The sequence below is a fragment of the Eucyclogobius newberryi genome, unplaced genomic scaffold (genome assembly GCF_026437365.1).
Source record: "Eucyclogobius newberryi isolate DKJ021-1_F unplaced genomic scaffold, fEucNew1.0.hap1 SCAF_20, whole genome shotgun sequence".
Taxonomy (NCBI): domain Eukaryota; kingdom Metazoa; phylum Chordata; class Actinopteri; order Gobiiformes; family Gobiidae; genus Eucyclogobius; species Eucyclogobius newberryi.
The window spans coordinates 22,110,444-22,137,241 of NW_027315835.1; the positions used below are offsets into that span (position 1 = coordinate 22,110,444).

At 39.7% G+C, this 26,798-nt stretch overlaps 2 protein-coding genes across 5 annotated transcripts in view; one reads left to right on the forward strand and one right to left on the reverse strand.

Moving 5' to 3' along the window:
* The window catches only part of mapk8b (mitogen-activated protein kinase 8b), a 36,747-nt gene extending 25,285 nt beyond the window's left edge, over window positions 1-11,462 (forward strand). For all 3 annotated transcript variants that reach the window (XM_072455512.1, XM_072455511.1, XM_072455510.1), the window contains exons 9-12: window positions 3,973-4,097; window positions 4,798-4,861; window positions 5,712-5,789; window positions 6,144-11,462. In XM_072455512.1, the coding sequence (XP_072311613.1) occupies window positions 3,973-4,097; window positions 4,798-4,861; window positions 5,712-5,789; window positions 6,144-6,160 (284 nt within the window). In that variant the 3' untranslated portion in view covers window positions 6,161-11,462. The remainder of the gene's footprint in view (window positions 1-3,972; window positions 4,098-4,797; window positions 4,862-5,711; window positions 5,790-6,143) is intronic.
* Window positions 11,463-13,896: 2,434 nt separating this feature from the next.
* arhgap22b (Rho GTPase activating protein 22b) overlaps window positions 13,897-26,798 on the reverse strand; it is a 43,975-nt gene continuing 31,073 nt past the window's right edge. Inside the window, exons 4-11 of one of the 2 annotated variants that reach the window (XM_072456465.1) lie at window positions 25,811-25,939; window positions 21,153-21,360; window positions 20,255-20,387; window positions 18,402-18,475; window positions 18,179-18,300; window positions 15,877-16,311; window positions 15,288-15,831; window positions 13,897-14,374 (exon numbers count right to left, since the gene is read on the reverse strand). In XM_072456465.1, the coding sequence (XP_072312566.1) occupies window positions 14,152-14,374; window positions 15,288-15,831; window positions 15,877-16,311; window positions 18,179-18,300; window positions 18,402-18,475; window positions 20,255-20,387; window positions 21,153-21,360; window positions 25,811-25,939 (1,868 nt within the window). In that variant the 3' untranslated portion in view covers window positions 13,897-14,151. Of the gene's footprint in view, window positions 14,375-15,287; window positions 16,312-18,178; window positions 18,301-18,401; window positions 18,476-20,254; window positions 20,388-21,152; window positions 21,361-25,810; window positions 25,940-26,798 lie in introns of both variants that reach the window. The other variant, XM_072456464.1, reaches the window with a different exon arrangement.

The following is a 26,798-nucleotide window of genomic DNA, read 5'->3' on the forward strand; positions in this document are numbered from 1 at the left end:
AACGTGTTGAAATTTAAACCATTGGCTTTTGATTTGGTATAATTTGAGTACTTGCACAGTACTACAGTGATATGTCGTTAGTGCAGTAGAATTCACCTCATGTGTTTTCATGTGCTAATGAAGTGTGCGAGATGATGAGGCGCTGAACGAAAAAAAAAAAAAAGTAAAATCGTTTTAATTTCCAGAAAAAAGGAGGTTAACAGAATGTTCCTGTGCAGTAAAGTGAATCCCTTTTGAGTTTCTGAAATGAGTACTGAATTGAGTACTTTTTGCGCCACAAAAAGTTGTATTTCGATTTCCTCTTGTTTGATGAATCCTGTTTAGTAAGTCCTCTTCCCTCCGAGCCTTACAAAACACACTCCAGTTTGCAACGTCATGGATGGAGCTCTGAGGTCTTCTGTGCTGTTTTTAAGCCGTGCCTGCCTACATTAGCATGTCGGGTATATGCCAAAACAGAGGTTCTCGAGAACAAGTTTAAAGGCCAACGAGAATACAAATCCTTCATATGTGTTTAGATGTAAATGTTGAGAAGACTGCTGTTTTTTTTAATTGGCCTTGTCTAACGATCCCTCCTTGTATTATACCCAGCACTCACATCCTGCCCCAGAAGGAAGTATTTAACATTATGGAAGTAAAGCAGGTTTCTATGGAAAGAATGTATTGGAGTTTGACGTCACACAGCTGCCTCCAAATCCACATCCACATTACACATTATACACTGCATTTACTCACATTGAGAAAGAAAAAATAACCACTGACGGGCAGGTGTTTATGCATAACAACAATGAAACTTGTCGGTGTAATCCCTCATTCGTCCAGGCGTGTTCCATAGTAGAAAAAGTTGTAGTCATCTGGACTCAGTTAGAAAAAAGACGTTTCGACTCTCATCCAAGAGTCATTGTCAATAAAAGAATTTAGGTCGAGAACTCCGATATTAATACTGTTCTGTGGTAAGACCCGCCCATTGGGCGGAGCCTTCTTGAAGTAGAAAGAGTTGTTTGTTTCAACAGAAACTCCCCCCTTGTATCTACCGAGCTAGCCTATTCAGAATTTTAATGGGCTATTAGAATCCTCTTTGTCTTTGTGAGACCCTGGCTCAACCACCCTGAGTACCTGATTAGCATCTAAATGTCCTGGTCCTGGTCCTCTACCTTTCCAGGGGTTCAGTATACCTTTATAGATACCAGGAAGATTGAATCTTAACCCTCAATTTCTGTTTAAAGAAGGTCTTTCTTTTTTAACAAAAATAGCTTCCTTCACTCCTCTTTCAAACCATCTTTTCTCCCTGCTTAAAACCTTCACCTCACCGTCTTCAAACGAGTGATTAGAGGCTTCAAGATGGAGATGCACGGCACTCTGTGGTCCTGAACTTGTATTTCTTCTGTGCTGATAAAGCCTCTTGTGTAGAGGCTGTTTCGTCTCACCTATGTAACGTTCTTTACAGCTTTCTTCACTGCATTGGATCGAATAAACTACATTGCTCTGTTTTTGAGTCTGCAACTTGTCCTTAGGGTGAACCAGTTTTTGTCTTAAAGTGTTTCCTGGTTTAAAATAAACAGGGACTTCGTGTTGTCTAAAAATTCTCTGCAGTTTTTCCGACAGGCCAGACACATAAGGGATAGAAACACCCTTCCTTCTCTGTTCAGTTTCCCTTTTGTCCTGCTTCTTGGTTCTCTTCACTCTGTTGAGAGCCCAAGCGGGGTAACCACAGGCTGAGAGAGCATTTCGGACATGTTTTTCCTCTTTCTTCTTGCCCTCTGAGCTGGTGGGCACACCTTGAGCTCTGTGTTGTAAGGTTCTGATCACACCCAGCTTGTGCTGTAGTGGGTGGTTGGAACCAAAGAGCAGATACTGGTCCGTGTGTGTAGGTTTCCTATATACTTCTATTTGGAGTTTCCCGTCCTCTCCTCTGATCGTGGAACAATCAAGAAAGGCCAAGCGATTCTCCTTAGCGTCTTCTCTTGTAAACCTGATATGTGGGTCCACAGCATTGATGTGATCAGAGAAGGTTTCCAGCTCTTGTTTCTTCATTGTTACAAAAGTATCATCGACATAGCAAAGCCACAGTTTTGGGGTTATGCCTGTGAATGAGGCCAGTGCCTTCTTCTCAAAGTGCTCCATGTACAGGTTGGCCACTATGGGAGAGACGGGCGAGCCCATGGCACAGCCATGAATCTGTCTGTTATTCCATCACTTACAATGTGGCCAAGCATTTAACAACTATATTGGCTCCGCTTGTGGGGAATTCGGAACATCATGTGGAAAACACGCACAACTTTGTGGATGAAGTGAAACATCTCCAACTGGACCCAGATGACCTCATGGTTTCATATGATGTTGTGTCCCTGTTCACCTGCATCCCGACCTCTGAGGCAGTAGCAGCAGTGAGGATCAGACTGCAGGAAGACACCACCCTACAGGAAAGGACCAAACTGACACCTGAACACATATGTAAACTGTTGGACATCTGTCTGAACACCACTTACTTTCAATTCCGGGGACAATTTTACAGACAGATTCATGGCTGTGCCATGGGCTCGCCCGTCTCTCCCATAGTGGCCAACCTGTACATGGAGCACTTTGAGAAGAAGGCACTGGCCTCATTCGCAGGCATAGCCCCAAAACTGTGCCTTCGCTATGTCGATGATACTTTTGTAACAATCAAGAAACAAGAGCTGGAAACCTTCTCTGATCACATCAATGCTGTGGACCCACATATCAGGTTTACAAGAGAAGACGCTAAGGAGAATCGCTTGGCCTTTCTTGATTGTTCCACGATCAGAGGAGAGGACGGGAAACTCCAAATAGAAGTATATAGGAAACCTACACACACGGACCAGTATCTGCTCTTTGATTCCAACCACCCACTACAGCACAAGCTGGGTGTGATCAGAACCTTACAACACAGAGCTCAAGGTGTGCCCACCAGCTCAGAGGGCAAGAAGAAAGAGGAAAAACATGTCCGAAATGCCCTCTCAGCCTGTGGTTACCCCGCTTGGGCTCAACAGAGTGAAGAGAACCAAGAAGCAGGACAAAAGGGAAACTGAACAGAGAAGGAAGGGTGTTTCTATCCCTTATGTGTCTGGCCTGTCGGAAAAACTGCAGAGAATTTTTAGACAACACGAAGTCCCTGTTTATTTTAAACCAGGAAACACTTTAAGACAAAAACTGGTTCACCCTAAGGACAAGTTGCCGACTCAAAAACAGAGCAATGTAGTTTATTCGATCCAATGCAGTGAAGAAAGCTGTAAAGAACGTTACATAGGTGAGACAAAACAGCCTCTACACAAGAGGCTCTATCAGCACAGAAGAAATACAAGTCCAGGACCTCAGAGCGCCGTGCATCTCCATCTTGAAGCCTCTAATCACTCGTTTGAAGACGGTGAGGTGAAGGTTTTAAGCAGGGAGAAAAGATGGTTTGAAAGAGGAGTTAAGGAAGCTATTTTTGTTAAAAAAGAAAGACCTTCTTTAAACAGAAATGGAGGGTTAAGATTCAATCTTCCTGGTATCTATAATGGTATACTGAACCCCTGGAAAGGTAGAGGACCAGGACCAGGACATTTAGATGCTAATCAGGTACTCAGGGTGGTTGAGCCAGGGTCTCACAAAAACAAAGAGGATTCTAATAGCCCATTAAAATTCTGAATAGGCTAGCTCGGTAGATACAAGGGGGGAGTTTCTGTTGAAACAAACAACTCTTTCTACTTCAGGAAGGCTCCGCCCAATGGGCGGGTCTTACCACAGAACAGTATTAATATCGGGGTTCTCGATCTAAATTCTGTTATTGACAATGACTCTTGGATGAGAGTCGAAACGTCTATTTTTTCTAACTGAGTCCAGATGACTACAACTGAAGCTTTTTCTACTAAACAATGCAACTTGTCTAAATTTAAATAGATCTAAAAAAATGTTCTTATCTTTTTATATTTCTTTAAAGCTGAACATTTACCTGAATGTCTGTTGTAATTGCAGCAAGCCAGGCCAGAGACCTCCTATCCAAAATGCTGGTAATAGATGCATCTAAAAGGATCTCAGTGGATGAAGCTCTACAGCACCCCTACATTAACGTGTGGTACGACCCGAGTGAAGTCGAAGCTGTAAGTACCACTCTTCCCCACATTCTGCCTAAAATGATATGTAAAAAGTGAACTATTCACTACCAGTGAACTAACTGATTCTTTTCCTAGCCTCCTCTACAATTTTACATTGAAGTTCATGGTGGCCTTACACGCACACACACAAAAAAAAGGAGTTCTCGTAGTAGCTTCCATTGCATAAACTTTATAATGGGATAATGAATCAGCACAATTCTGCAATAAACACTTTAGCAATCGTTTAAACCATTTGGAAATACATTTGACTAAAGAACAGTATTATTAAAATGGCTGAAAAACAAGAAAACCAGGGCAAATTCTGACCGCACGTAGCTGTTTATAATATCTGTACAAGGGCGAAACAACATTAAAACATGTTAATGTGTGCTGTTTTACACGTTTCGAGTTGTTTTGACCACCGAGTGCCGCTTCAGATATGACGGCCTGTGCGCAAGTGTCTCAGGGCTGTTTGCCATTTTCCCCATTGTGACTTACCCTCACGGGGCTTCCTCTGACGCAGTAGTGTACTTTAACTTCTTACGACTGCATCACATTTTGAAAGCAGAGCTCGTTTACAGCGAGGACTTGTAGAATTTTTGTGTAAATGTCACCGATGATATGCTTTTATGCAGTTGTATAAATTGGAAAGAAAAGACCACCTTGAATTTGAAATGGTTTTGAATATTTATGTGTCTCTTTTCAGCCTCCACCAGCGATCACAGACAAGCAGTTGGACGAGAGGGAGCATTCAGTGGAGGAGTGGAAAGGTATGACTCTGCTCTTCTGCATGTAGCGTCTGTGCATGTCAGGGCTGCATAATAGAAGGAATGGGAAATCTGATAACGGTGTTTAACCATTATAATCATTTTGACAGCGACATTTGAATCCAATTAATAGTGAGACAGTAAAAAACGACTAAATAGACCAATTTGAGGCTAAATTCTGTCTGAATTATGAATGTGGTTATATTATTAATAAATAAGTAAAATAACGGTGGACCCATCATTGACCCCTGTGGGACGTCAGTGTGTCAAACTGTGTCTTTTCTTCTAACTAATGCTCTTAAAGGAATAATAGAGGATTTTTACCAATTTGAGAACTCAAGCGACTGTTAGTCCCTTTTTGAAAAGTGCATGCGCACCCTCACCCCCAACAGCCTTGCTGCTACACGTGCGTTTGTTTATTAGTGTGACAGATCGCATCGCATCTTTCGTCTCCGCAGATTTTCGTCTCTTCTGAGCTCGAACACAGTCTTTCTCTGCCGTCATTTTGCGCTGTACACTGCAGGAACTTGCTAAACACACACCGGCATATCAACCACGCTTGCGCTGCCAGGGAAACGTGCTGCTCTCCTGGGGACAAGCCAGAACGAGGCTGCAGCTGTGCAGTTGGGCGCAAGGGATGATTGATATGTGAATGAACTACTCTGCTGTCCACGCCATGAGGAAATGAGACTCAGATTTGGCGCCAAACAAATCCTCTATAATTCCTTAAACGTACAGCGCTATGTACTGTACAATGCTTAAGGTAGCTTACATTTGAGTTGTGATAGCTACTTCTCACATGTTGCAGTGAAACGTTTCAATGCAGAGTAATTGAGTCATTGTGTGTTTTTAGAGTTGATATATAAAGAAGTTTTGGACTGGGAAGAAAGGACAAAGAATGGTGTCATCAGGGGACAACCTGCTTCCATAGGTAACGGACTTCCTTTTTTATGTTTGTGCTGTAATTAATGCTAAATATCAAGTGTCACAGTATGTTATTACCACAGTATGTACCTAGCTCCCACTAAAATGGAGATCAGTGACATTCCATCTCCTCCATACAACTGCAAAATAAATGGTGTTATTTGATATAAACAAGTGACTTCCAGTATTACTCCTGATGAGGCGGAAGAAACCACCAGCAGAAATCAATAAGTGTAATAACAGGAACCTGTTATTACACTTATTGATTCCTGCTGGTGGTTTCTTCCGCCTTGTTTGCTGTTTGCTCTTGATGTAGTCCGCCTCCTGGTTGACTTACCGAGTATCCTGTATCTTACCACAGCACAAGTACAGCAGTGAGCAGCAGCCTCCCGCAGCCACCAGCATCTCCTTGTACATGATCCTCTTCTTCCTCCCTGACCCCTTGACCCCTCCCTGATGGGCGGGACAGCGGCCTAGAGAACGGGTTGGCTGTGTTCCCGCCCCCTGCTGCTGCTGCTACAGCCAGAGGCCCCTGGGCTGCTGCACACGACTATCATGGACTCGTTTCCCGGTCCTCCGGCAGGACCTCGCTCACCGGTCTAAGACTTTTAAGTCTTCTAAGCCCCGCCCCCTTGCAAACCACTCCTCCCTCTTCCTCTGTGCTTGTCTTCAGTAGAGTAGCGATAGACATATAGCTGTTTAAGGAATCTTTTTCTAATGACAAACTTTTCCATTTTTGTTTTTGAAATTAAAATGTTAGTCTTTTTTTCTAAACTTCTTTTCTTTGAGCTGTAATTTATTATGACATTGTTATTTGGAAACACATTATAATCACTACACGCTACTAGGCATGAAGCAAGATTGGAAAGTTATTAATTTAAGAGCATTACTCCCAATATTTGAAACCTTAATAATAAAATGACTAAACATTATTATTGTTATTATTATTATGTGTAAAATGTATGCTTTTTAATGTGTAGTTATTATAAGTGTTTCTTAAATACTTTTGGAACCTAAGATGAGAACTTTAATTTCACCTTTTGATTTCACCATGTTTCGGTTTATATTAACCGACAATGAGAATTTACGAAAATAACTGTACAATTTTAATGTGATCCTTTTTGTTTTGTTACTACTTTTAACAACTTGCCATACAATTGTAGATTAAGCCTGTGCAGATTCTATGGTAGAGGTAGATATATCAGAGTGTGGTGAGCCAGTGAAACTGAACTGACACAATGATGGATAGTGCTCTCTTGGTGATATCGCGCCAAGTTTGATGATTCATGCATAATGTATCATTTTATTCACATTTTCAGGTTTCAAGCAAATGAGTGTCAGGACAATGAGGCATAATGGTGAAGTGTGGTCTCTGATTGAAAATCCTATTTATGCATATTGTTTTGTTTTCTGGATTTGATAGTCTTTTTCAGCTACTATTTACCTAAATTTAACATACATTTCTGAAACGGTACAAACCAATATCACAACACTGTAACAGTTTCAGAGTGAATGTAGAATTGATCTGGATAGTTTTTTCCCACTTGCATTTTGACTATATGCCATCTTTTTCCTGTCCTTCATTTTTACCGTAACATGTCCCAATTTTGATGAAACACTATACGTACAACATAGTTTTATTGTCACATTTTCACATTGTTAAAGTTCTATCAAATGTAAGCTCTGAGTGCATATTTGGTGGAAGAATTGATATTAACACAGAAATAACATACTTTGCCACTGATTGTTAAATGGAGTTGAAGTGCTTTCAAGTAAATATTGTGATGTTCTGGAGATGTTCTGAAACGACTGGAAAAGTGCCAGGAGAATGAATATTAACATTTATTCTACTGTTTTGACAGCAAGGAAATGTTAAAATGTTAGAGAAAGAGGACTTTGGAATGTGTTGTTGCTTTGAAAAGTTTGTAAAAGTCAAATTGAATGGCTTTTTTGTGAGGTTGTAAAACGTGGTGGTGGCTTTTGAGTAGAATGTGCTTCAAGTAGGTGATTTTTGAGAACACGTGAACGTAAAGATTTCCGAAGAGGTAATGGCAACTCTGCAGCAAACAATTGGCAGATTTCTAATATCACATCCCGTATTAGTAATTCAATATTTGAAATTGGCCTTGCCTGCAAATTAATCTTGGCGTGTACATTTGCCGCACAAGCAAAAACCCATATGGAACTATTTAATCTTGTATGCAATAATTGTGCCCTTGATTTTTTAAAAAAATGTTTTGCTCAGAAAGGAAAAGTGCCTGTTTTTTAAATTCATTCCCGTTTTTGTTTGGAAGTTCTCATTTCGGTGGTGTCAAAAATGTAGTGTATATTTTTCTACTTGTTATGATTTGGGCCCCTTGGGAGAAGATTGTCTTGAAGCAGGGTATTTTGGATGGAGATGGAGACAAAGGCATGTGTTAAGTGATTTTAATGGCAAAGGCGGTTCATCAAAGTGTAAAGTATAAGCGAGTTAAAGCAGATATTTGTGACTGAGAAAGGAAAAGAACATTATGTCTGTATTGTGTTTTTTTGGGAGAAAGTCCGGTTGAGATATTGACAAAAAATACTAACTAAATAATAATTTCTAATTAAAGGCATCCACTAAGTCAATGATACATAAAGGTAGCGAATGCTGTAGTGTTGTGCTGTATCGGAAGAATTGATATTTCTTGCCAAATATGTAAATTTACAAAGATTATTATTACTTAAAGGAGAATTAAAGTAACGATAATTGTTATGAGGTTGCACCAGTGTTTTATTTTTTGTTTATTTTTTGATAAATGTTATATATCAGTAAGTTATTTTTGTATTACCTTTTTGAACGATGAAATATTTGATATCATAGCTGTTGCAGATATACTCATAGCCATAAATTACGCAATATTACATCTTATTATATTTAACAGGGTGTATAATTTACTTGATACTGAATATAACATTTATTTTTGGTATTTAATTTAGACGTTTGTTTTGTTTTTTACATATCTTTACACTAAGCACAAATATTTAAAGGAGACATATTATGCAAACTCAACTTTAATGAGCGTTTTAACCATGTGCTTCCTCATTAGTTTAATCAAAGTAGTATTTTTATTGATTCCTGCATGTTTGAGTAATCCTGTATTGCCCTACAACGGAGGCTCGAGTACTCTGAAAGTACCTCTTTTCACCTATCCCCGCCCACATCCTTCGTCGTTATTTTTTGAAAATGTAAGTCTCCGAGTGACACACGTAGGGTTCTAACTTGTCATGTCTCTTTTCTAAAATAAAAGACATAAATGACAATTCTCAGCTTGTTATGGTGAAATGTCTCTATGAAGACGGGGCTCGTCAGCTCTGCAGTTTTAAACAGGAAGTCAATGGACCTGCTTCAATTACAAAGCCGTTTGAGATCAATACTGTGGTTTACAATGAACAAAATGTAAAATAATGATCTACTTCCTTCTTGCTTCAATACTAAGCACCTTAAAAAAAGAATATGTCTCCTTTAATTAGGCCTATGCATAATTCTAGCTATTATTTCCATGTTATGTCATCAGATTGTTGTTGCTGTTACTTTTCTGCTTATTTTCAACTTCATTGCCAACCAGTTTGGTCATGTAAAAGCATATTAAAGACGTACAACACTATATAAGTCTAACAAAAGCTAACAGTTAGCGCATGTGGCTAAAATGATCCTCACCACTAACAGTTCCTCCCTTCACTAGTTGTAAATATCATTCAGTTCATTTGTACGCTCTTATTTTTCTTTTTTCTACGGTGCAACCATTGTTTTCTTTAATACACTTAGATTTTGAGACATTTGATGATGCTTCTATATATTTTATTGAAACTTCAGAAATGACAAATAGCTTCTAACTACGGCATTGGCGTAATCCTCCAGAGTTTAAATAGTGGTTTTGGACTTACTGTGAAATTGAAGATACTAAACTTAAGTAGGCCATAGTTTAACGGTGTAATACTGTTAATTAGGCTTTATTAGCGAACGCAAAGTCAATGACATAATCCACTTTGTTGTCTGAAGTGCTCTTAAGTTGTTCCCTTTGTAATAGGCTGTATCCCATTTGTTTTGAATGACCACATCTCCAAACCACGTCACAGTGAGTGGTTGAGTCGACTTTGATGAACTACCTCACACTGATCTTCTAAACGTTTGCCGCCTGCGGAATTAGCTCTCGAAAAACAAGATGTGTGAATAACAGATTCCATTATTTATTTATTTGAAAGTGTACTATTTGTTTCGACAGACTTCTAGTTTTGTACATTATGTATACTTCACCCAGAAGTAAAAGAGAAATGTTCTATGTATTTTATTTTATTTTTTGGATCAGTTTTTACTTTTATTTTATTTTTTTGGTTTAAACTAAATGTGCAATACCTTCAGCAAACTGTGCTAGTTGTGTGATGGACCTAGCCTGTTAGGTGTCTCCTGAAGGTAAAATGTTTGGTACTGTCTATCCATGTTTTCCTTTTTTATGAATAAGATCTGATTTTATTTCCAAGAATTGTTAATAATCGATGTGTATTTAGTCTTACCAGCTTTTGGAAATGTACTGGCTGAATTGACTCAAAACGGGGTCATTTTAGGGGTTATGCGCTAACGTCATTCTCATTCAAAAATGATCTGCACAACACAATTTTTGTTATTTTGATCCGTGGAGTTATTGCCTTGCTCAAATATCCTTTGTTCCAAATTTGCAATTTTATTGTATTTTTTTCCTGATACGTCAATAATCAAAGGAGCTGTACCTGATTTTTACTACGTCTTAAAAATTTGAAAAAACAGACTCTTTATAGCAGTCCGCAGTTACTGCTCAATCAGCATCCTAATAATTCACCATAATTAGCAGAGCGAGTTTTGCTGTCACGCGAAAGCTAACGACAGCTAGCATGCTAGCAGCGTACTTCCTGCTTTGCGGACTAGAACGCTCTATAATTAAATGCAGACAGTTGCACATTGAACACATTTTCCCTGGAATAGATGCTTTTACAATACATCTGTACTGTGGGAAAATACATTTTACTTCAGATACAGACACTTAAAGAGCTAGTTTGATGGCTAATGTTAGGGGGAGATAAAGGACACTTTCCCTTGGCTCACAGCAACTTTCATTGTTGCATTTTCACCAGTTTCTCCACAGGTCAAAATTCCAAATGATGTGATGTCATCTGCATAACCTCTAGAGCCAGTAGATTGCTTTGTTGGCACCAGAATGTATCGGCTGGAGAGACGCTTGGCTGTGATTGGCAAAAAGCAGGATAACCCCGCCCCTTCAAACTTATGAAAGTTCACAGTTTGTATCCATTTATTTAGGTTCTTTTCAAATCCGTTAGACCCTCCCCTTTCTTTCAAAACAGCCAATCACAGCTGATCCACCTGGCCCGATACTTTCCAGTGCCAACCTTTATGACTTGGTAAACTATAATGATGTTAATAAATAAGAAAAGATGCGTAAATACATGAAATCTCTATACGTATGGTGCTGGTTTGTAATGTTTGCTAGTGAACCCAGCCATGCAAGTTAGTTTTAAGAATTCCTGGATCTGTGCGTTTAAAAAAAATGCCACCAACAAAGACGTGCACTACTAGAATAATACATGCACTGGGATCTGAAGATGCCACCTCCTGGAAAAAAAAAAAGTATATGTAAAACTGCAAATAAATGGAATACACTTGTAATGCTTGTCATGGTGTTTCTTTCAAATCACAAAGTCCACTAAGCCAGTGTCTTTATTCCCAAAGTCCATTCAGTACACTGTAATAAATAATAAATATGCACCATAGATTAGCAACGCAGTAAGACACACTTAAGATATTTCTTGTTCCAAAAGGAAGTGGTGACTACAGAGTGGTTAAATATAAATATTATAAAATTACTCCTAATACATTTTTTGTGTTCTAAAATGGTTTAATTCAAAGAAAATGTGTGAAAAGGTCCATCAGTTTAGAATGCGTACATTATTGCAAACTAAGTAGGCCTTATGTTAAGGGCGTACTTACTGTAGATTGGAAACATTGTAAACTCTTCGGAGAACTTTGCTGTAAATGTGTGCACAGCAAAATCTTGTATCTATTAACGGGTTTTCCTTGAATGAAATACATTTCAGGCGGTGTGTTTGTGGGTGTTTCAGAAGCTGAAGTGCATGTATCGATTTACTATCAAAAAATCATCTTAAAGAATGAAATGCCATTGAAAACAGCCTTTTTTCTTTGACTATGTTTTTGATCAGTTAATGAAAGTTCACCTTGATCATGTTAGGCCAAAGTTGAAATATAATAAACGTGAGCTATGTGACATTTTCTTGTGGAAGTTTCACCACCTGCTTGGAGATGATATTGCTTTGTCTGGAATGTTCCACAGTGTGGCATTAAACGTACAGGTTAGTGCTGCCACCAGGCCAACTTACCAGTCACATCTGCTTTTAGCAACACAAATATTTGTAATTGAATAAATGTAATGCTAAACTATGAAATATTCCACACAAAGCAATAACAAGAAATAACAGCATGTGGTGGATTTCATTCCAGAAATGTTATGAGTGCAACTTTTCAAAGGATAGTTGAATACTTGTCACAAATCCCCAATTAATCGGTACTGCTGGATCTGAATTCCCTGGTCCCACAGACCTGTTCACATCTTGTGTCTTGGAACATATCAGTTAAAGGTGGAGATCATGCTTTTGAAATAATGCATTGGGTTTGGATACTGTTGGATACATGTGTCTAGCTTTGTTTTGCTAAGCATGTGTGCTCAACATACAGTTATCACTGGAAATACATCTTTTTATCACAAGATCAAGTCAGCCTTTGGTGAGAAATTATTATTTTCTGTTTATATATGCTTTTTATCACTACTTTTTCACCTTAGTCTGTGCTCTCTCGTATCCAATCATCTTGCTCTAAAGCGTTCTGGGAGCTGAAAGTGAGCCAGACCCTTAGAACACTAGCACCAGTCACGGCCCACTTTGGACCACTCAAACAGACTGGTACGGTTCACTTAAGACACGTTTGGACCATCCCGATTGGTCTAAATGTGGTAAATCTGAGAACTGCAGTAAAAATCAAATCCTCATATTATTATTCATAGAACTAGTTTCATCAAAAACACATTACATTCACTTCAATAATACATTCCAATTTCAGAACTGTCATTCAATTTCACATTTCTCAAAACTTGGCATCAGTAAACAAGGTGAAAACAGCGAATGGACAAATGCACAATTTGCTTGGCTTGAGTTAGCGACGGATTAGCAACACTACTTTTTCCTATGTAAAAACACTTCCCCGAAAGGCACGGCCAGGAAACTCCATTGTTTTTATGGGCAGTGGTCAGCGCGGTGTGCCAAAGTCAACATGGCTTCCAGGTTTAGTGGGAGAACAGCTGAGGCGCACTGCTTTGGTATAGAAAGTGTATTGTGAGTCTGCTGAGAAGTTGTTGTTTTGCATGCTTTGTACTGTGAACGTGTATTAACATCAAGGAAGAGGAAACTATGACCAGTGTTGAGAGAGGCACTACAAGCCTGCAATGACAATTTCACAGAAGAAAATCTAATAAAAATACAACCCATCACATTTTACTAGTGATTTGTTGCTGTAATGACTAAAAGATTTGGGGGTTCAGGTATAAACAATATAATTAATCCTGATTATGGATGTCAAAGTATGCTACTACATGTTTTAAATCAATTAAATGAATGAAAATGGAAATGTGAACTCTTAAACAAGACCAAAACCCAAATCCAACATTTTCAGTTTCAAGGAAATAAAAAACAAGATCAAACCTGTTAACCTTACAAACTTCTAATTGTTAAGTGTTTTGGTAAGTGGCAAGGTAAAAGGAACAGTGCCAAAACGATTAAGTATGGTTGTCAAGTAAAGTATCAAGTATCAAGTAAAGTACATTTGTTACTCATTCATCCTGTTGACAACCGTTCATTTGATTTCCACTGTATTTTAAGATATGTACAGTAAAAACAAAATGTTGTTTTGTTTATAATGTGTCAGACTTTATGTTCAATATGGTAATGTTCCGTGACACACACATACTCAGCTGAACACTGGTCCTCACTGTGTACCACATACAAACACAGTACATAGTAGGTACTAACTGCCATTCACTTGCATTCGACACAATCTAACTACTCATTATTCACGTCATTGCAAAGTGGTTGAAAAAGTCATACAGTCTTCACTAGACAAATCCAGGACTAAATGCTGCTAATGAATTTGAAGACATGTCTTTATATTTAGTACTATTCATTTGAAGCACTGCACCTTCATATTGAGCGTGTCCATAGTGTCTTTATGAAGGAATGCCATGACGCAAAAATGGAATATAAATCCCTGAATGGCACTAGGGCTCAGTCTCTTAAATGTCACTAGTCCTGGCGCCCAGGGCCAAGTCTCCCAGCGTGGAGAAGAAGTCCTCCATCTCCTTCTCCAGGAGCCGGTTGCGGTTCTCTGCATCTTCCCGCGCTCGCTCCGAGTTGCGCAGTTTGATCTCGAGCATGCGCTGCTTTTTGCGCTCTTGTTCCATCTCGTGTTCCAATCGCTCCATTTGGGAACAAAGAGCTGCACTGGACTCCTCCAACCTGGCACAGGCAAGAGAAGGAGAGGAAAAAAGCATTGTAATTGGTACAAGATGTATTTTACAGTTTGCTATGAATCTACCACAAAACCTGATTTTTGCCCCAAGCTAATGTGTTACTGTCATTTCAGAGGTTTGGATATCACCTATACTTTTATTACAGTTAAAGATATTATGTCACAATTGTTTTATAATCCTATGCTACAGACTTGATAACTTTGTTTTGAATGTGGTCATGCAATGGAGGACCCTGAGTGCCACGTTAAATGGAATAAAACTTAAACCATAATTGAGCAAACTGCTTGTATTAAAGTTGATTTGATTGATTAATTTACAACAATACATCTATTTACAAATGGTTTAACTAAAAACAAAAACAAAATAAGTTATTTAAGTATTTTAGTCAAACAGTTTAAAAGCAAACATTTAATTTACTAAGGCTTTTACAAATTAATTAAGAAATAACTGTATTAGCTTCTCTGATTAACTTCTCCATTTACCATAGTTTTTCCGTGGCTCTCCTGGGCCTCTAATGTAAAGCAAATAATAAAAGTGAACTAGTAAGGAACTCTGATTGGTTGCTTTACAAGTTGTTTTAACCTATGTTAATGTTAATGTGAATAATTAAAAAATCAGTTACAGCGTAGGTATTTCCCTTGCAGTATCAGGTTCTTCATTTTGCAGTATTCAGTCATTAAATTGACAACATTTCGATTTCAAAAGCACTATTTTAGTAAGGGCTCAAATTAGTGCAGTAAATGAGCTGTAATATCAAGAAGAAAACATATTTAACAGTTATTTATGCAGTTCAAGTTCAAAGCCTAAATTTTATTATCAATTACCGCAACGTATTCCTCTGATTTTAGAAAGTATTTTTATTCATTAACCGCTTACCCAGTGCACATTACACTACTCACTTCTGGATGCGCGCCTCATAGTTGGCCCTCTGTTTCCTCAGCTCCTCCTTGAGCCCTTCCACCAGACTGCCGAGCGTCCCATTCACCTCGTCCCCCTCCTCGGACATGATTATCGACGGTACTGGAGCCGGCCCAGCTGCGTTCCCGTTCTCACTGCAGGGGGCGCTGCTGCTGCACATCTCCATGGCCTCGCAACTGTCCGGCTCCGAGCTGGGATTGTCCATTTCCCTCTGACCTTCCATCCAATCACCTTTCTCTCCGTTCCCGCTCACGATTCCGACGCTGACTCCTCCCGACGGATCGCTGCCGCTGCTTCCAGAATCTGGTACCGAGATTTCGCACGACGAGGTGGACCAGGGAGTGCTCGCTACGCTGGGAACGCTGCCCATACTGGAAGATGACGTGACGTTATCGTACGTAGAAAGTCTTTGTGTAGAACCGGTAGAATCCCGATCGCGCGTTGAACGTTCTCCAGAAGAAGTTCTCCTGTGACCTCTCAGAGACGACAGCCCATTCATGAGCCAGTTCCCTCCGCTACCTCCACCTCCTCCACCTCCTCCACCTCCTCCACCTCCTCCACCTCCTCCACCTCCGCTCGAAGAAACGCTGCTTGCATCTGCCACGGATCCGGGTTTGGCTTGAGGCTGTGCGCGGGGAGCGGAGGAACTTTTAAACGAATACTTCCACGATGGCAATGACTTGGCTTGTTTGCTCGGACTGATCATGGTCTCACCCTTGCCGAGTTTAGTCCCGGGATTGGGAGTCTGCAAGGGGGTGACGGCGGCACACAGTTTGGCGTCTAAAGAGGAGGCGTCGCTCTGGCCGTCCTGGTCGGGCAGGTTGGACACGGGGCAGTTTTGGAGGTCCTCTTCAGAGATCCAGGCTCGTAAGCTGCGATTGTGGAGCTGGTGGGAAGGGAGGTCTGTGGTCTGGGGCATGGTGAGGGAGTCCTGCTCTCTCCCTGAATACAGGCGCTTGTGTTCCCGGATCAGGATCGTCATCAGGTGTTGGACCAGAGAAGTGCCTGGACAGGAGAAAAAATTTAGTTTGCTAAAGATGAGGTAGTAAATTTCCTTTTTCGCCCGTAAAAGCGACACATATCTACTTATTTACCATTGTATTGATTGTAAACCCATAAGAAAGTGTTTGATACTGTATGTATCAGTGTTGGGTTGCGTTACGTTTAAAAGTAAGTAAGGTAAGTTTGATTGTCCTGAATCACACAGCATTTTGAATCTTAAAAGAACGTCTCCCCTGGTCAGTGTTAGTGATCACTGTCCACTGACGTCTTATTCTACAGCGTGTCAAACGCTTGCGCTTCCTGCTAGAGTGCCCCCCAGTGACCGCTAGCTAGTAAAAATCGACACATTAGACGCAACGTTGTATGGGCCGAAAGTGTGGGGGGAAAAAGTCTGAAAAGTACGGTACTTTGAGAGGAGAGTGGATTAATCCTGCCTCCCTTTCCTGTCTGAATAACTGTTATAAAACAGTGCATGTCTCAAACAATTCCTGTTTTCACCTACCCCCTATCTCTGTCCCCGGAATTTAGTTATGATTATTTGAAAAATGAAGACTATAATTGACACATGTAAAAAAAGCCACTTTTCAAAAATATGTAAAGGACATTCTGCTGCTTGTCATAGTGAAAGAGTTTATCAGTTCTGCAGTTTTAATCAGGATGTCAAAGGGCCTGTTTCTATTACTAAACCGTTTTAGATTAATATTACAGTTTGCAACATGTATAATGATGATCATATTTATGTTATTGATCAATATTCAAATCAAATCAAATCAATTTATTTTTGTAAGGCCCAAAATCACAACAACAGTTGCCTCTGAGGGCCACAGGGAGAAATGAATCAACAATGTCTGTGGTGGCGATGGAGTCAGACAATGTCTGTGGTGGCGAGGGACAATGTCCCAGGGTCCTCTGTCCTTAGACTCTCCTTCTCGGCCAGGAAACACTACAAAAAAACCTCTTTGGGAAAAAAGCGTAGAAACCTGGAGGAGTTCCAGTGAAGGAGAGATCCGACTCTCACAGACGGACAGACGGACACAAGGAGACTGGAGCTGGACCCACTCTTCAGGCAGAAGAGGGACTGAAAATTGTGCTTTAGGAAGAAAGTGCTTTAGTCTCTTGATTATGGCATTCTTTTGGATAATCTGGATGTTATTGTGTTTGATAACTGCAAAAAAGTGGTTTATATCACAAATGTTGATGGTGTTTAATCTGAATTTTCTTATCTTAACAAAGGGTCTGTCCTAGGACCACTAATATTTACAATTCAATCAGTCATAATCTAAAACACAGTAGGATCCCCTTGTATGCAGATGATGTAATTCTATATGTTAGAGCACCTTCTGCTTCACAAGTGATTCAAAATATTCAAGAGGATTTTCATTCCATCCAAAAGAGTTCATTTTAAATAATTTGTCGATACAGCAGCTCCTGTTGCAGTTCACTGCAATACACTGTCAGAAAACAGAAAGTTTTTTTCAAATGTTGCAAGGCTAGTGTGACATGAGCGGTAAATAGCAGTGCTTAAAATAGTGGAATCAACAACACCACCCAGGGAATGGGGCCCTGGGACCACAAATGGAACTACAAATTTAACTTAAAGCCGCGCTGGTCTGGACAATGAGAGAGGTGACTAGTTTTCCGTCCACAGACAGCAGGGGGCGACAATGGACAATTCAAACGCCCCGAAAATACAAATTTACCACAGGGATAGTTAAATTCCTGTGATAGTTAATAAGATGTTATTAAACTTCTTATTAAAATGTTACTTAGTTCTCCTTTACTATTCTGTAGAGGAAATGAGGATGATTGTTTGTTTCGTCCGACTCCTTTTGTTCTCTACACATCCCTGGATCTGTAAACTCCTAAATACCTTCCATGATGGTGACCGGGTCCTCCATCTTGGGGCGAAGGATGTTTGGTCCAAATACTGTGGCAAGGTTCTGCACACTCATCTTGTTCTCGTTACAATGGGACTGAACTTCATCCAGGAATCTAGGAAAAGATTACAAAAGAAGAAGACGGCGAAAAAGAAGAACATCTTTGTAACGAACTGTAAAGTAGAAAAGCTGGATCAGGCCTATTGTTGAACTCACTTGCATATGTACTTGAGCAGATTGAAGTTGGCTAGAGGTAGATTGCTGACTTGATTCCCAAGCTCCTGGACACCCTAGAAACAAAGTATTATTCAACATTATTACAATATCTACCAAGAAATATACGTTTGTTTTTTGAAAGGGAAAGAGAATCAAATTAAAGGGGCATTTATTATTTGAAAGTGGCTCGTGCTCGTACCACAAGGACAGCTATTTGTCTGTGGTGTGAAACTGAGGAATATTATGAAAGAGAAACTTAAACAATGTCAGAATATACATTAGTTCAAATATATATTTAAAACATATCAAGCTGAAGAACCGGGATGAAACTGACAAGTGTTTGTTGTGATGTTGTGTTGTTGAGTGTTGTAAAGAACAGGGTTCTCCAACAAGTCTTCTAAAAAGTTTCCAGCGTGACGCTGAGTGAAAACATGAGGCAGCTCTTGTCAGAGCTGAAAACACTCGACACGGACACCAACCGGGTCGGACTGTGAGGACCCTCTTTTACTTTAGTACTTGATCAAACCAAAGGAGAATGATAGCTCCGCTCTGTGCAGTGAGGGGAGTTTGTCTGTGTTGTTATCAACCCAATGCAGAGTGAGCAGACTGTCTGACTCCAACGCTAACTTTCATTGAAGTGTTTAGTGTCTGAGTTCACTCACAGTCCGTGTCCTGTAAAAGGAGCATCACAGTCTGTGCTGCTCAAAGCATAAACCTAAAGCTATAGGATCAATAATATGGACTGTCACTCAATAAACAACATTCCTTAACTTTAAATGAAAGTAAGTCCAGCCTTTATAAAACATGACAGGCCACAGTTCTATTATTGAACTTAAAAGCCGACAGTATAGGCACTTACAAAGTGTCACAATGTGTCCGTATACTATAAACATTTGACATAAAAATATAGCTGTATATCAGAAAGAGCTTGTTGTTAAATGAAAAATAAATTGTTCAATTCTTCAATTTGCACCAATAAAATTGTGAATTTTTATTTTGTGTAGTGTATCAATCGTTATCGCACATTTTCTAATCTATATTAAAAATATTTGGCCATATCAACCCTATTCAAATAAGAATCCGGAATCAGGGAGTTTGAATACATTTTAATATGTTGTAGTAAAGGCAATAAGACGAGTTGGAAAACATTTTGCATTTCCTCAAGTGGGAAACATGATGGAATACTATCATTGAGGAATAAAAACATTCTGTCAAATATAGATATAAAATGCCCCTCATCTTGTTATTTCCAGTGGGAAACTAGGAAATAACTTTGATGCCGGAGCTGCTGAGATGAAATAACCTCCCCCTCTGGCGGGTGGCAGCAAAATAATCATAATTGAAAAATATGAAATGTTTTTTCCAGGTGTTAGACCGTTGTTTTGCCTGAATAATTTCACGGCAAACACAAGTTGCAATTTAAAAAAAAATAAAGAACTGTTGAATTGTGCAATCTGTCGGATATCGTCTCACGTGAATTGACTTGTTAACTCTGTATTCACACATTTGTCCAGATAAAGTGTGTTTTTAACATTGCTACGCCCATGAGAGCACTTGAACAGAACCACTTCACACATGGAAAGGATCATGTCCCAGAGCACATGAAGGCAGCATCAATCCCACTCCTTTTTGAACAAAAATCATGTTTATGTATTTACATGTTTATTGAATGCAATATTAAAAAGGGGTGGATCTATGTACATGTTTTTTTTTTTACATCTTCCCAAAAGAAAACCTTTTGTTGTTTCCCTTACTTGCATGTATAACAGAGGTCATTTTTATTTATTGTTTTCCCTCTCCCCATATTGTCTGAATAAAATGATTCATTCATGTCGACAGTGTGTTCTTCATACCTCCTCCTCATCTTTGGCCAAAAGCTGTGCACATGTGAGGAAGTCTTCATATTTGGAGAAAGGAATGACAGGTTCAGGCAGCTCTCGGAGATACAGCTTTAGCAACGACGCCACCGTGTGGATGTCTGTGTTACTGCAAGACAATGAGCACATGAGTAATATGACTTTATTTATACTCACAGGTACATACATGATTGCTGTATCCAAATACATTGAAAGAGTACATAAGTAAAAGTACAGTTACACCTCTGTATCTACCTGCGTTGCATCAATGGAATTTCCCCATGTGGGACAATAAAGGATTATCTTATCTTATAGCTCAGTTGGTTACAAATACTGCAGCTAAAATTGCACTGAAATAAAAGTAAAAGATGTGTGTGAAAAATACAATTTAAACACTATTTAGGGACATTCAATGATTTTTTTGTCAAATTTTGTATCAGTCTTATACAAAATTACATTTCAAGTTTAGGTTTTAATCTGTAACACATCTTCTCTGAGCCAATCAGAGCAGGCGATGCAGTAATCTTATTTGTGTTTGTCGATATAGAATGGAGCAGAGACGGGAGACGATCAGGACTTGAGTTTAAAATAATGAACTACGTAATATGACATCGCTGAAAGTACAGGTTTTAAAAATAGACTCAAAAAGTAGGCTTATAATAACCCAAACCCAGTAACATGAGTAATTGTAATTAGTTACTTACTCACAACTGCAAAAAGTGTACTATAAATACTGTTTTCATAATATTTAATGTGTTGTGTGAATGTTCTTTTGTATTGTACATTTTTCTCTGCAGCTTTTTCACACGACAACCATAAAATATGCATTTCAATGTGTTATTTCTCTAGAAAATCAATCTCTTTTAACTCTGATACTTTTAAATAAGAGCATTACCTGTCAAACAGAGGCTTGTCTCCACAGTCGAAGGCCTCCTGCAGATCTTTGACCAGATTGGCCTGTCCCGGCATCCTAAAGAGGCCCTCCTCATCCAGCCCTCGCTCCCTGATGAAGTCCACACACTGCTCCACCAGCAGAGGGGCCAGCCGGGGCCCAAACTTCTTCTCATACTGCACTGTGTCCTCCAGACGCTGCCCGAAGATCCCTGTGAACACACACAAGAGGGAGACAATGTAAAGAAATTCAAACTGTCTTTTTAAGGGACAATGTAGCCAACAGTGTCACATGGACCCCAAAACCAAAATGACTGTGGCATATGCAGGACGTTTACTGTACCCCAACAGGCAGTATAGTGAACAGACTATATTCGGTCTAATGTTACTCCAAAAACAACCTATAGACTATATATCTATACTCTAGACCAGTGGTTCTCAAACCTTTCACACCAAGTGCCACCAAAGAAAATGTGTCTAAAACAAGATTATTTCAGGCCTAAACTGGGTCTAAACCAGGTCTAAAATTGGACTAAACCATTTCTACAGACATTATTTAAAATGGCTATCCCAGAAGAGGCAAAAATTGACTCCGAATTAAACAAACACTACATCTTAAGACGAATATGTGTGCCACAGCGAGAACATGTACCACAGTTTGAGAACCACTGATCTAGACCCTTTTCTTCCAACACCACCTATTTTACACGAGGATATGATGGCCACCCAAACATCCATCTCCAACCTGAGAAGCCACTGTCTTATATATCTAATACTTTATCGCAGCAATTAATATGACAGCTCGTCATTAAAATTCACACAAGCTTGGACCCCTGGGGACCACCTGAAAATGTAAGACTATCGCTAATCTTTAAGACTATAAGACTATAGAATTTTGGCTTTACTTTTTTGCCTGAAATATCAACAAATGTAGATAATTGATAGCAATAAAAGGCAAACAATGAAATGCCCTGAGGAAAGAGACGGAACAGTTTTGTCACCCAAGGTGGCATGCATTTTTAGGGGGAATTTTACATTTCTGCTCTGAAAATTATTACATTAAATAGACACTTTAAAAACCCTACAACAATAATCTAATCTGATGGTCACATTTATATGTAGACTCAAAGCGCTTTACATCAAGGCACCAGTCACCCATTCACACAAACAATCGGGTTCAGTGTCATGCCCATGGACACAACGGCAGTATTCACCTGAGGAAGCTGCGATCGCACCACTAACCTGTGGGTCAGTGGATCTGACCGCTCTACCAGGAGAGTGGGATTCTAACCGCTGACCTTCAGATCAGACTAAAAGCCCGTCGCCCACACAGAGAACTAGCCTTTTCCGGGCGGAGGGATACTGTACCTGTGAGACGGCCGCAGCATTCGCAGCTGGCGGGAAGCTCGCTGTAGTCGTGGTAGTTGACTGAGCAGGTGTTACACAGTAACAAAGCACTTTTGTCATACATAATGAAGCCACATTTGACCAGGTTAATCCATTCCGGCTCAGGCATTGGACTGGGAACAATATTTCCTTATTAAAAAGTGAACTTCTTAACAGCGGGTGTCGTGGCCGTGGGACGGCGCGCGGAGGACTGTGTCCGAGAGGGAAAGTGTGGGGAGAAGAGCAGCTGACAGCGGGTCAGAGTGGTCAGGAGCTGCGCTGTGTTAAACACGGGCTTGTGAGCTGGAGACAGGTCTATTCTGGACCACCCCCAGCCGTGAGAATATATGACAGCAACCGAAACATGATCACCAAACAAACAGCCAGCCTGTTACCACGCGTGATGTCCATCCATCCATCCATTTTCTACCGCTTGTTCCCTTTCGGGGTCGCGGGTGACTGGAGCCTATCCCAGTGACTTCGGGCCTTAGGCGGGGTACACCCTGGACAGTGGCCAACTTGTCGCAGGGCCGACACAGAGACATAGACATTACAGACAGTTCACTCTCACAGTCATTCACTAGGGCCAATTTAGAGTCACCAATTTTGCCTAACACATGCATGTCTTTGGACATGCATGGTGGGAGGTGGGAGGAAGCCGGAGAACCCGGAGAGAACCCACGATAACATGCAGACTCCACCCAGAGAGATCATGTGATGTTGGTCTGGTCTGGGAATCGAACCCATGATCTCCTTCTTGGGAGGCAAGAGCGCTAACCGCCTTTGCCACCGTGCACCCCCACGCGTGATGTCATGTAAGCTAATGCTAATTGAACGCTCCCGCCCTGAGCTGCAGGGAGCGGGAAACTACCAGGTAAGATAACGACAAGACCAACGATTTGCCTACAATTAACTGTTTTTTTAGAATTCATTATTAGTTCATCAGTTTTGCAAATGTACTAATAATGAATTCCAAACAAGAGTACTTTTATAAAATACATTATTAGCAATGCCGTTACCGAATTATTACCCCGTTCTTTATGGGAGGAAAGAACGAGTAAAAAGGTAGAATCCAAACTGTGGCAGGGCAGTGGCAGCAGGTGCACCTGTCATGTGGCTAACAGGATCATTAGCGGGACCACCCTCGGGCCTACAGGACGGAGCTTCCCAACCAGGGGTACGTGAGCATTTACCAGGGGGATGCTGTTTTCTGATTTTAAAATAAGCTGAAATTTGATGAAACACTTAAATTAAATAATGTCATCGAAGTCAGCAGTGACTACAGATCTTACAGAACATGAGACATTGTAAACTGTCTACATTTATAGGCATTCAAGTCAAATTAATTGTTAGGAAGTTGAAAGTAATGTTTTACTGTTTTGTTGAGTTAATTTATTAAAATATTGATCCAAAGTTCCAGCCTTTCTCTCCATTTCGTGCAGACCTGTCACTGTATTCACCCCCGCTCAGCTAATAAGAAAGTAAAGCGTACTGGAGTAAGGAGTGTGTTAAAGCTTCATAATTTATACATTTTTCACACTGTCAACACATAGTTAGTTAAATGAATTGCATTGATTCATATAATCTAACAACCCTAATAAACATTAAAGACCAACAGTGTCAGTAACCGTTGCTATAAGGTGCAGCATATAGCCCACATTAGCTTCAGCGGGCGCGCAGGGGGATAGCACTATATTTAAAACACAATTTCATCCATTTTGACAGTCATAATTCATATTCCATATTATTTTTCTATAGGCTATATTAATATGCAGTCCATATGTCAGTTTTGTAACATGACGCTCGCCCCTTCAGCTGCTTCTAACGTCCCAGTTCACACCCAGGCATGTTTTATTTCTGGACTCATGTCAACTAGTTAGACATCCCCACCAGAGCAGAACGCTGCAAATGAACGCTCTGTGTCTGTTTCTGTCTGACAGGCTCGTCCTGATGAAAGCCAGACTGCTCACATCCACAGGAACCAAGGATCTTCTCTGTGCAGGCATTTCAATGAGAGTTTGAACCTGTCTTTTTCTGAATATGTGGTCTTGGCAGATAGATTTTATAGACCAAGACTAAAAGAATTACTCAATTTAGTAACAGATACAAGGGCATAGCAATAATTCAAGTAAAATTAAAAGTCACTCAGACTAAAAATGTATTTAAGACTGATTTTAAGAACTATTAAAGCATCAAATGTAGGCCTGTCACAATATTTACTATGTCTACTTACATTATTGTTCAATACGTGATAGGAAAATGACAGATAAGTGGAATATTGGTGTTCAAGAGTGTGACTTTGCTGTAATATGACAAATAAAGTCAACAAATAAAGCTGAAGATTGATGGATGTAGCTGTGGTAAGACTTGAAGTAACAATAGTCCAGTTTCAAACGTACTTTTTCTTCAGATGCAGAAGAAAAACAAGCAAAAAAATACAGTAAATAAAATAACAATGAATGTGTCATTTTTTTCTTCAAATGTACATGTGAAGTCGTTGTTCAGGAGGTGTTTGCTGTTATACATTGGTCACTTTCAGACACAGTATCAGTAGATTAGAAAGCCACACTCCCTGTTTAGTCGACTAATTGATGGGCAAAGTTTGTATTCGATCAAGTATTGTATTGTATTATATAACAAAGGGAAAACAGTTAAATAACTCTAAACTCTGTAATATTTGATCGAGATCCAGATTCCTCCAAAACGCCGCTCTTTCCTTTTTCGACAGCGCTGCAGACCCTTGGCCTTTTCTCAGGGAGTTTCTTAGTGAATTCCCCTGAAATGAGCCTCGTCAGGACTCGGAAGTGAAATCTCAAGAGCGTTTTGAAGAGTTATTTCACGTTTTTTTGGTTAATTTCAATGCCATATTTGTTTCGATGCCGTTGTTCAGAATCTACAGGGTAAATAATGACAATTAATTACAAGCATTAAATGACAAATTGTGTCCAAACGTCTGACTGCTAGTTTAATTAGCTTTTTTTTTTGTATTTTGTAATTTTGTAATTTGTAATCATATAAGTAGAAAACCTAATGCTCTGTCAAAGCAACCATTTTTATCTATGTACTGTTTCTTTTGGATCAATAAAGTCCGTATAAGTCTAAGTAAGTACAGATCTATGGGCGGGGATAGGTGATAGGTGCAAACGGAAACTTTCTGAGTCTGTTGCAGGAGAACGTCTTCAATCCTCAAACATGAATGAATCACTCAGACTACATAACAGACCATACACATCACAAGCGTTTGTTTTGGGTGTAGATGCCGGTGCAGGACCTTACCTCCCCCGAAAGGAGCCCAGATGACCCTGCGTATGGCCTTGACCCAGTCGTCCATGTCATTCTGAGAGTTGGCCATGAGCAGGAAGGATTCATGGCTGATGGGAGCGCGGTCCTTCTCCCCACTTCCCCCTGAAACACACCAGAAGGTACACATTTCAACAAGTATTATCATCATATTCAATACTTAGTGTTCACTAGGCAAGGTAAGTACAAACACTGGAAAAGAAATCTCCTTGTTGCAGTATAAATGTTTGCCACTAGAGGGTGCAATTGACCAGGGCCAGTTACTGTTTATATTAAGTCTTAATTGTGTAACTTAACTACTAAAGCCTGTGTAACTTCAGACTGCAGAATGATCATAGAGCTGACTCGACTGTTACACATTTACCGTAGTGATATGTGGTGTTGTCACAGTCATTATGCCTTGAGGAGGAACCCAAATATAAACAGCGGTGCCATAAAGCTCTGTGCCATTGTCACCATCTTCACAAAGTCACACTGTCCTGATGAACAACACTGTCCGACGGCCTCTGCACAGGGACATTCCTCTTATTGAGACGTTTTAGCTCCGCGTGGTTCACATAATCAAAGAATCCCCATACATTATCTGTATGTAGAAGAAACAAGCGGCGCACAAAAGGCTACATTTTGTCTTATGATTATATGCATGATGATTTTAGAGTCTTTTTCTGCAAAATCACCTTGTATAGTATAAGATCTTCTTGGTTCTTGCTAGAGTAATGTATATTTTTGTCAGTAAGTATTTTCTTTTGTATATCCATTCACGTTCAAGTTAGACATCTATCTTTGTAAGTAGATGTAATTTATATTATAGACGATAGATTATACTATAGTAGATTGCAGTTAATACATATTTTGTATAAAGCCTAACAAAATAAATTAAAGATTGTATCAAATTTGTGCCTGGATCAAACGTGACCTAAATAACAGTCTTAAAAAGATCTTTATTTTCAGTTGACCAAACCTG